This window comes from Mustela lutreola, chromosome 4, assembly GCF_030435805.1.
Source record: "Mustela lutreola isolate mMusLut2 chromosome 4, mMusLut2.pri, whole genome shotgun sequence".
In the NCBI taxonomy this organism is placed as follows: Eukaryota; Metazoa; Chordata; class Mammalia; order Carnivora; family Mustelidae; genus Mustela; species Mustela lutreola.
This window is the reverse complement of record NC_081293.1, coordinates 183,961,938-183,972,981: the sequence shown is the minus strand read 5'-3', so window position 1 is coordinate 183,972,981 and position 11,044 is coordinate 183,961,938. Positions and strand designations below refer to the sequence as shown.

Genomic DNA, 11,044 nt, shown 5'->3' with positions numbered 1-11,044 from the left:
TTACAGACACGGAGTCTTCGGCAAGGCTGTCGAAACCACCCCCTCAAACCAGGCCCGCATTCCCCAGGCCTCACACCTCGAACCATTAGCGGAGGCTTCTCCCGGGTTGGCCTCCGAGTTCCCCTTTTAAAGAGATTTCCAACTCAATTCCGGTGGCTTTTGCATCTCATTACACTCGTGATAATTAGCTCTATCTCATTACCGCGGGGCCGCGCTGGAAAAGGATTAGTTGTTTTCAGGGGTAGACCCGTGGTGGGCCTCTTACTACACCTCTTCAAAATTCCAGGCAGGCCGCCGGCCTCCGCCAAACGAGGACAACTCCTTCCAGCTGTGTGCACTTCATTACGACTTCCATTGCAGGGCAAGGCTCTGCTGTATTTCACATCTGGTCACACGTTTATTAATTATGCGCTTCTTATAACAGCCAGGCCTAATTAGGACAGACCTTGGCTGAGCCCAGTCTCTCTTTGTTTTCTTCTTCTTGGTACCTCGTTACCCTCCCTCCAAATTAGGCCCAATTTGTTTTACATCTCTGCCCCATTAAGACAATTGCTCTCAGGTGTGTGAATTTCCGCACCAGCTCTGCTGCTTCTAGCACATTCTGGTTGACTGGGGCACTCCTTGTTTTCCTATCCCCTCCTGCTCCGAGGACAGCCACTTTGCCGGGCTTCTCATCACATCTGCCTCTAGTGGAGTGGAGACCAGCTAGGGCTCGTTGAAGCCTGACGGCTGTGTTTTCCTGTGGAAATTCTGCGCCCCGGGTGCTAAGTGGCAGAGAATCGGGAACCCAGTGGCCTCAGGCCGTTCATGGAACCCAGGAGGCACGAATCCATTTGTTCCATCCACACATGATAAAGGGGGGATCTTCTAGGTTCTGACGAGCCAGGAAGGGCCCAGTGAACTGCAAATAAAAACTCGGGGGAGGGCAGGATGGGGAGAAGTTGGTTAACTCTTCGTCAGAGTGGATGTAGAAGCTCCAGGTCCCAAGGGACTGCCCCTCCTGCTTGCCATTACATGAATCCCGTATTACCTGAGCTGTGGAACAGGCAATGGCATCTTCTTGACCGAATGAACGCAGTAGCGCTAAGACATTCATGGATATGACTTGGCAGGAGGATTGTTGGGTTTGGTTGCCAGTTCAGCTTGGCTAGTATTTGCGTTTTTCTCCCCATGCTATTTGAAACATAAATTAATGATGGTCAGGCTGAGCAAACATTCAGGCAAGAATGAGGTCTTGCTTCTATGAATGAAGTCCTCCTGTCTGCATCCATTTGGCCATCCACCGAACAGGACATGGGCTGTCCTGGACCTGTTAAAAAACGAGTGATGTGCCATCCTATAAGGAAATCTGCGCCTTGAATGTCTTGGACAAAGAGGCACAGATCACTTTTTCTGTGCAGAACTGACATTTTTCAATCCTATCATTATTGTAAGCAAAGCAGGGATTCTACTTTTCTAAACGCTCCCCCGCAGCAGCCCATCTGCCATTTTCCTGCTGGTTCTCAGTGTTCTTGGCATTCTACTCACTCCAAATCCATGTCCATTTTCACATCCAATAAAACTATCTTAAAAACTCACCAATTCCACCCCTAGCTCTTCTGGTATCCTTGTAACCACCCCAGAGGTCTATACCTAGAATGAAAGGAAGGAGAAGAAAAGGTACGGAAGCTATGCTGGGAAGCCATGGCCACCTGTAGGCAGCCTCCAGACCAAAGGGGTCAGCTCGAAGTTCCCTCAACTCCCCTCTCCCACCCCAACTTCTTGGGTAGACTACTTTCCTACGATGTTGTTGCTTCCATGGTTTTCTCCTACATGGATTCAACTTCTTTCTGACCAGACTCTGAATCACACAGATTTACAGTATTCCTTCTAGAACCCTCTGGAAGACCATCTTTCAGCTGCCTGCTGAATTCCCACTGTCAGTCCTGATTTCTAACTCAGCCCTGAGTGCATATCCATTAGGGTTTTGGTTAGCATTCTGTGTCCACACCCTGTCTTAAAGGTAGACAATGAAGTGCCCTTCCTCATTGTCTAGTATCTGGCTGTAGGCCTGCAGCATTTGGCACACATTAGGAATGTTTGCTGAATAAAGAACTCAAGAAAAACAACACACAGCAGTTATTTCAGCTTCTCAAAAGATTCTTTAATTTCTGCCTTTCCCACAAAGACCAAACCTGTACAAACAGGTGTACAATTTTGGACCATCACAATATGGGGCATCACCATGTATCCTTCCTGCTCTACCCTCCACGTGTTTCCAAGGTGTGTCCCAATCAGTGCATTGCTTTCTCCTGTGACATATCAACCATGGGCAGGAGGAATACTTGGAGACTTGGGGGACAATGGCGGGGTCCAGTGTGCCAGGAGAGGTGAGCAGCCAAACCATCTGGGAACATTTTAGAAATGGCCTCCGCTGGTGGGTACACAGAGGTTGAATGTCATGCCCTCCCATCTTCCGGGCACTCAGCTGAGTGGACCAGGGCAACTTTCTAAGGTGAGGAAGACCTAGGGGCTCACATCGAGAGCAAGTAAGCATCTAAGAACCGCTCACATCCAAACAGTGTTTAACTGAGAATCAAAGTTCTTCACCCACAATTTTCTCTTGGAAAGCAGAGGTTAAAAAATCAAGAGAAGGGCAGACTGCCTTTCATTGTTCCATTTTTGTGATTAATTTGAAGGCTATTGGTTTTGATGCAGCAGCAGTAAAGACAAAAAGGCAATACGCGGACTACATTCTGTGTACAAGCTGCCATACACAGAACTTGCTCAGGGACCGAGATAAAGGACTTTTCCCCCTAGCCCCAAAGAGGTCCTATTTTGGTTAGGAAAACTTGTTGAAAATTACAGCCAGTTGAGAAGCCACTGATCTGAGGTTGGCAATAGAGACGGAAGGCAATGCACATATGCTCATTTCATTGAACTGTAAACTGACAGGGTCGAGAGAGTCAGAAGCTACTGTCTGTGCAAGAGAACCCTATAAAGTGTTTTAGGAAGGGGCGAAAACTGAGGGAGCCAGTCTGCTTTCCAAAGACGGCTGGTAGCTGTAATTTGTGCACTCATTTTTTTCAGAGTCCAATTTGATAAACCTTCCTCTCACCTCACCCTCGTCACTCTATCCTTTGGAACCGACTGCGCTAGGGAAGACATGAAATCAAAACAGTCTGTACTGCAAACTCCCTTTAGAGTTTATAGGAAAAGCCCAAAGAGACACAAAAAAATACCCTCACGTCTTCTCTCCACTAAAGCATCAGCATAGAGAAAAGCAAATCCACTCTGAATACACCCAATAAGATACCAGAGAAAGAAGCAAAGAGGACTGAATGAACAAAAATGGTGGCCCCAACCCTGCTCGTTCCCCCCCCCGCTTCCCCCCCCCGCCCCCAGCAGTGTGCCCGATTAAACCGTAGTTATTTTCTTATCCTTGGTGGCCTGCTTGATGGCAGCCTGCTCGCAAATGATCTCCTTGAGCCGCTGCAGCCTCATGTTCTGGGTGGTCTGGTCTCCTACCCCAGTCTGACTGCGGTGCAGCAAGGTCAGGGCGTGGATGTACTCTAGCTCCGTGTACTTCACGCCCTGGTCCACCACCAGGTTCAGGAGTTCGTCGGCCGTGTTGTATAACATCTCGTAATACTGCCTGGGGAAGGAAGAGGGGACACCGTTCACCATCTCCACTGTCAGCCACTTGTGTGGTTTTCGGGGTAATGAACATGCTGTTTAGAAATCACTTATTCCACCGGGATTTGTCGATCACTAGACCTTGTTCTCGGTCCTATGCATATAAAGGAGAACAAGACACACACGATCTCTGTCCTCTTGGAGCTCAGCGGAGCTTTCTTCATGAGAATAAGCCTGAATGAAGGCTCTGGGAGACTTCCCATCTTTCAGGGTCTCCGTTCACTCGAGATTTGGCCTAATGCTATATTGACTTAGCAGGTTCCAAAGAAAAAGAAGTAGGGCCAGCATGGGGAGGGAGAGAAATAATCATCTGGCAGGCGCCGTGAAAGCTGGTTTTGTCTTATTCAACCCTCGTTCATTTACTTATTTGTTGGAGGCTCTGTGAAATGTGTGGTTTTCTCCTCCATAATGTGGGATAATAATGGTACTTACCTCTTTGGGTTATTGGAAGAATTAATTCATCCCTATAAAGCACTCGGAATGGTGCCCTACTAACATACATGGTCTGTAAATATTAGCCATTATTTGAAATAATAATAGTGTATTCATAGCAATGTAAGGATAGTCATGGAAGTATATAATGGCGAGCAAGATACGGCTCTCTCCTCAAATAGCTCAGAGGTAAGTCGGAAAGATAAGGGAAACAGGGAAATAACGGTTGAGTTTCTGTTGACAAGGTTCATTTCCAAGTACTGCGTCTTTTAATCCTCGCTATACTTAGGGAGCCTTTTCTCACATAAGGAAACTGAAGTATACCAAGTTACAGGACTCGCTCAGCGTCCCAAAGAAGGAGGGGCTGTGGCGGGATATGCACCCGAGTTTCTAACTCTCCTTCTTCATGGATACAGACAAAAATAATGCTCCACGTGACATGAAGGCTGTATAAATGTTATAAATTTATAGCAGAGGAAGGAGAAATCCTACCATGCTGAGGGGAAGGCGAAGAATCAAGGAAGACTTCATATGGGGTACGATATTGCCAGGCAGGGCTTCCAGGAAGGAAATTCTAGATTAAGGGAAAAGAGAAGAGCAGAAGCAGAGACTCCTCCTGGGAGGGGGAATGTGGTTGGCCTGGGGAGTGTTGGTGGACAGCAGAGTTGTGGGAAAAGCTAGTAAAAGTCAGAAGGCAGACTGTTTGACATCAGGCTAGTTAAATTAATAAAGAACCTTAGACTTAGTCAAGTCAGTAAAGGACCTCCCTTCCTCACTCCCCAAGGTTCTGTTGAGAACGGAAGCACCATCCAAGTTGTGCTTCTGGAAGATTAAGGTGATAGTGGTACACAGAATGGTCTGGGGGTGGGGGCATTAGCTGTAATTCCAGCAAAAAGTTGCAGACCTGAGATCCATTTGGCTGCAAGGCCACTGGCCTGGGTGAAGGAGAGGAGAGTAGTACCCATAAGAGAAGCATGCATTACAGTGAGTCGCCAACCGCGGAGAGCAGATGGGGGGTGTGGTCAGGAAAGGAGAAGGCAGCCATTTGCCTTTCTTTTTTTTTTTTTTTTTTTAAGGTTTTATTTATTATTTATTTGACAGAGAGAGAGATCACAAGTAGATGGAGAGGCAGGCAGAGAGAGAGAGAGATAGAGGGAAGCAGGCTCCCTGCTGAGCAGAGAGCCCGATGCGGGACTCGATCCCAGGACCCTGAGATCATGACCTGAGCCGAAGGCAGTGGCTTAACCCACTGAGCCACCCAGGCGCCCCGCCTTTTGCCCTTCTTAAAACCAACATGATGCCACCACTAACCCTTCTGGAATCTACACTAACTTGCATATTTACTACAAATTACCCAAGAGGTAAAGTTGAGTACAGGCCCTGTGCCAAGCGATGCTGTCATAGCTGGTTAGGCAAAGAACTGAGAAGCCTTCCCAGGCACAGTTTACTTCCTTCTCTCTTCCTGAAAGGAAAGGCACTTTGCCCCCGTGGAGGGCAGAAAGGCAGAAGGCCTAAGGCAACTCCAGAGAAGAAGGGATCTTGCAGACCTACCAGGATCATTGGACTTGAGTCTTGAATTTGTTTCTTGTTTATCAGGAACATCTTGATAAAAAAGAACATCCTCTGGGAGAAGTAAGTTATCCTTGTAATAAGGAATATATTCTAGGAGCTCATAATTTCAATAATATTTTATAAATTGTTGTTACAATGGGAATATGGTCAGTAATGGTACTGGTGTCTTTTCACATGGCTAGTAACTCCTTTTCCTGCTCTGCTAAACCTCCTTTTCTAATTAATATACTCTTAAAAAAAAAAAAAGAATATGCTTTCATAAATACTTCCTAAATAGTGGCAGGAATAGTAAATGCTCATTTTATATTGGCAAGTTTATGAGTGATTTCAGGCAGCAAAAGGGTCAACATCCTTGCACAGAGGGTCCTCTTGGGGCTAGTTTTCTGTAAATGAGAGTTCACTTTCACTTCCTAAAACCACATATTTAGAAATCACTGGTCAAAGGTAACCTTGAAGGCAGACAGAGGTACTTCTAATATGAGAGGCAAATTGACTACAGCCTGCAGACTTCCGGGAGCCCAGTATCAGATACGGTCAGGAACCTTTCTGAAGCTTCATGTTCAGCATAAAACCTACACGAATTACCCATACCCCATAATACATCTGTTGGAACTTAAAAATATAAATTTTAAGAAAAACTTGATACTGTAGGAAGATGCATCTTTATCTGATGGCATTGCACATTCCTTGGCACACCATGGTTTCCTCCCTGATACCAGCCCCCGTGAGAAATGAGGCTCTGCATCATCTAATGTGGCGTCTCTCGGATGCACAGGTAAGGGAGAGAGCTGCCCATTTAGGGAACTACCTAAGAACACATTTTAAAACTTGCTGGAAAAGAACACATATTGAAGTCTAGACTTACCTAACGGAATGACAGAAAATTGGGGGCCCGTGATTCTTTCAAGGTTAGAAGGGGCATGGTGGCTGCAGTTCTCGGCTGGTGGTTCTCCAGCTAGAAAGTGCCTCGGGAGCTTATGAAAAGTACAGATTCCTCAGGACCCACCTCAGCTGTTGTGATTCCCAAAGGACCTGAACCTAGCTGGGATTCTGACCCAGAGTCTCTCTGGTGTGGGAAGAGTTACAGAACCATTCCCATCTCCTTAAGCCAAGGACCTAAAAGCGTTAGGGAAGGAGAAAGAAGCAGCAAGTGGACAGTGATGCTTTTGACTGAGATTAATCCAAAAGAACTGGGTTTCTTTGTATTATGATGTTGATATTTTTATCATTTATCTTAAGTAACATTGAGCCCACCTAGCCAGATGAAATTGGATTTCTTTAGAAAAATCTGATGAATTGTTTCCAGGGATACTGGCTGGTTTTCTACAGAGACCATTGTTCCACGCTGGGAGCAAACAAGAAAACGAAGATGCTTGGATTTCCCGTCAGTCCTGGTTCCACCAGTGTGATACACGATAAACAGTGAGCCACTTAAGTCCTTAACGTTTCAATATCCTCTGTGCAATGAAGAACTTTCTAAATTCCAGAATGACACTCTGAAGTGGACTCAGAGACTAAAAGAGTCCTCAAGAGCCTCAGATGAACAGTGTCCCAGATTTGCAAAGCTGAGTTATTAAACAAAATTGACAGGTAACTGATGGTGTGTCTTTTGTAGTTAGGGAAAAAAAAAATTACCCATAACCATGATGATATATTAGGTCATAAAGAAACATAAATATTTAAAGATGGAATGAAATTCATTCATCTTGCAGACTAGTACCCAGTAGCAGAGACGACGCTAAATCAGCACAGCGATGGTGGTAGCGGGAGGCAGAGGAGGGGGGCGACAAGGTGCCCCAAGGAGAAAATAGGAAAATGCCCCAAACTGTACAATGAGAATGGGCCTCCATGATACACACTGACACAGTGAAATGAAATCATGTAACCCAATTGGGATAAATAATTTACCAGTACTTATCGAGGCTCCAGGAAAATGAAAGCTTGATCTTTATCATCGAGCATTACAATAGCAGCCGTGGCTTCCAGGCATCACGTTTGGTCTGAGATAGCGCTTAGCTGCTCAGACGGGAGCGATGAACACACATTTGATTTAGGCCTTTTCCAGCTCATGACTTGGACAGCAAGTCTCTTCAAAGCCCATGACATTCAGAAGCCAACTGCCAGACGTGGACCAAAGATCCTATTCCAGAAACCAGAGTTCCAGGTCACCCTAATGACCTGCTGACCTGGGTGGAGGTGGTTTCCTCCCATGGTTTCTCTCTTTGAGGTGCACCTTTGTGCAGCGGTTCCCAAAGTGGCCCGAGTGGACAGGGAGGCAGGTGGGGGGATAGGAGAGAGCGGGGGTGGGGGGTGATGTCACCTTGACTGGTCTCTTGCGCCCAGTCGGGAATATGACCACGTTCGTACTTTGTTCTGGCACAAATTTTTAATTTCTAATTTCTCATACCTTCCTCACCTTCCCTTTTTCAATGGGCTGTTCTTCCCTGTGTGTTTTTCTTCTTACTTTGTTTTAATGGCATTGAACTACACCTCTTTCTCCCCATTGATTGCACTGGCAAATATTTACACTAGTGAGGACAGGAAGGGCATGTTGGTAAGCTGGGCAGGTCTCCTTTTTCAAGTTTTCTTTTCTTTTTTTAAAGATTTTACTTATTTTTGGCAGAGAGAGAGAGATCACAAGTAGGCAGAGAGGCAGGCAGAGAGGGGGAAGCAGGCTCCCCGCTGAGCTGAGAGCCCGATGCAGGGCTCAATCCCAGGACCCTGAGATCCTGGCCTGAGCCGAAGACAGAGGCTTAACCCACTAAGCTACCCAGGTGCCCCCTTTTTCAAGTTTTCAAATAGAGTTTATTTAATCTTTCTCTGATTGGGAAATTAATATACATGTCATATGGACTATACAGACTCAACCCAAAGATTAAGCAGAAACGAAGATTACTCCTAGAAGTCCGTTATAAAGATGTACCATATTTTTGCATTTCTTTTTAGTTTTTGTTTTGTGTGATGTTCTACCAATTTTCTCTATTACAGTTGAAATATTTGGGTTGACAGACTGTTGGACACTTTGTTTCCAATTTTATTTTACTTATTTGTTTTGGTTTTAATTAGCAATAATCGCACCTCGGATAAACCTTATTGGCTACGATACTGCCACTGCGCAAAGCTTTTTGTTTTGTTTTAAAAAAAGATTTCATTTATTTATTTGGAGAGGGAGAGAGCATGAGTAAGGGGGAGGCACAGAGGAGAGGGAGAGGGACACAGAGGTAGAGGAAGAAACAGGCACCCTGCTGAGCGGAACCTGTGTGGACATGGGGCTCGATCCCAGGACCCTGGGCAATCATGACCTGAGCCAAAGGTAGACCCTTAACCAACTGAGCCACCCAGGTGGCCCTTTGTTTCCAATTTTAAACACTTTCTTTCCTGAGGATAGATTTTTAAGGCAGATTTAATCAAAGGTAAGTACAGTATTTAGGACTTGGGCAATGCTGCCAAACTGCTTCCTAAAAGAGTTGCATTGATTTTTCTTCCTACCAACAACATCGGACTGCACCTACCTCCTCATAGTCTTTTAATATTCATGAAGTCAAACCATTTTTCATCTACTTACTGGTTTTTATTTTTATTTATTTATTTGTTATTATTATTATTTTTTTACTTACTGGTTTTTAATGTACACAGATCTGTATGTGTTGTTGTTTTTTCTTAAAAAATTTAATTTATTTATTTGACAGAGATCACAAGTAGGCAGAGAGGCAGGCAGAGAGAGACGGGGCAACAGGCTCGAGATGGGGCAACAGGTCCCCACCGAGCGGGGCTCAATCCCAGGACCCTGGGATCATGACCTGAGCTGAAGGCAGAGGCCCCAACCCCCGAGCCATCCAGGTACCCCAGGTCTGTATGTTTTAATGTACATAGTCTGTTGATATACCTTTGTATATCTGGAGTATAAGTGCTCTTCTTATTCAAGAACTCTTAAGAAATTTCCACAAACAAGAAGCAAGACCTTTCTAGTCTCTTGTCCCTGGTTCCACCTCCCACTCTACCACACTCATCATAAAAGTTATCATGGCATCTCTGAAAGCTACTGCCAAGTTTTAGCTCTCTTCGTTGTAAATGGAGGAAAGAAAGCCCCAGTAAAACCAGCAATTCCCACACAGCAACTGTCATTCTTGGACCTGCAGGCGGTCCCGAGAGTCTGGGGGTGGGGGTGGACAGAAGGTGCTAACTAGGGGCTGTCCACAGTCCCCGGGGAAAGCTTTGCCATCTGCCTCCCTTTACAGGGTGGCGTCCAGAGTCCTAAATCCCTGAAGGAAATCTGTATTTTCCATGGCTACCTAGTTATGTCTCGTGCCGGGTGCGAGAATCTGTCTTGATTGAGATACTATTAATAATAATGTCTAGGGGCACCTGGGTGGCTCAGTGGGTTAAGCCTCTGCCTTCAGCTCAGATCATGATCCCAGGGTTCTGGGATCAAGCCCCGCATCAGGCTCTCTGCTCAGCAGGGAGCCTGCTACCTCCTCTCTCTCTGCCTGCCTCTCTGCCTACTTGTGATCTTTGTCTGTCAAATAAATAAATAAAATCTTTAAAAAAAAAAAAGGTCTAAATTTTAGGTGCACTGGCATACACAACCCTTTGACATAGCTATGGCAAACATCCACACTGCACAAATGAGCACACAGCCATTTGTTGAAGGCCTCACAATCAAGGACTTTGAACTCTGTGTGTCATATAGACTCTACAGACTCAACACAAAGATTAAGCAGAATATGCCATAATATGGACATAATGGAAGCAGTACAAAGTGGAAGTACTAATTGCAAAGAAAAGTTACACAGCAAATTTTAGTCATTCAGGTAATAGGGACAAAATAAAATTCACGTACTAACTCAACTCTGCCTTCCATGGTAATGGAATATGCCAGTATTTCGGTAATTCGAAATTCATTTACACACTTTAATATTTAATATTTGAACAGCACTGGATTTGATCTGGGAGTTCAGGGCTCTAAAACGAATAATGAAGTCATGCTGCTGAGTCAGCATTCCAGAAGTTACAGAAATGAGTTTTGGCATTTTCATCGAGTCATGTGTTCCTCGCTTTTTGCCCCTCCAAGTGGGTAATGGACAAAGTCACCTTTCTTTCCAAAAGCTGGCTGCCCTTCTGACTCATTACTTCCTTGAGGAAGAGGGATAACTAACCAATGTCATTGTAAAGGCTTTATCATCTACTCCTTCCTGAGATACTGAAAGTAATAATGTCAACAAGACAACTGGGCTCTGAAGTAGACTTCTTATTAAACTTAAGTTGTGAAGGAGCAAAATTTTACCTGAATTTAACTTAGTATCAACAGTACCCCCCACATTCTTTTTAGCCAATAGTTGCAGCATTTTGAGAACTTGAATAAAAA

General features: G+C 45.0%; 1 protein-coding gene and 1 pseudogene across 1 annotated transcript in view; both read right to left on the bottom strand.

Moving 5' to 3' along the window:
• Positions 1-2,118: 2,118 nt before the first annotated feature.
• EXOC4 (exocyst complex component 4) overlaps positions 2,119-11,044 on the bottom strand; it is a 730,059-nt gene continuing 721,133 nt past the window's right edge. The window contains exon 18 of the mRNA XM_059171891.1: positions 2,119-3,634. Within this exon, the coding sequence (XP_059027874.1) occupies positions 3,397-3,634 (238 nt within the window). The 3' untranslated portion in view covers positions 2,119-3,396. The remainder of the gene's footprint in view (positions 3,635-11,044) is intronic.
• On the bottom strand, positions 8,721-8,802 carry LOC131830890 (U4 spliceosomal RNA; annotated as a pseudogene).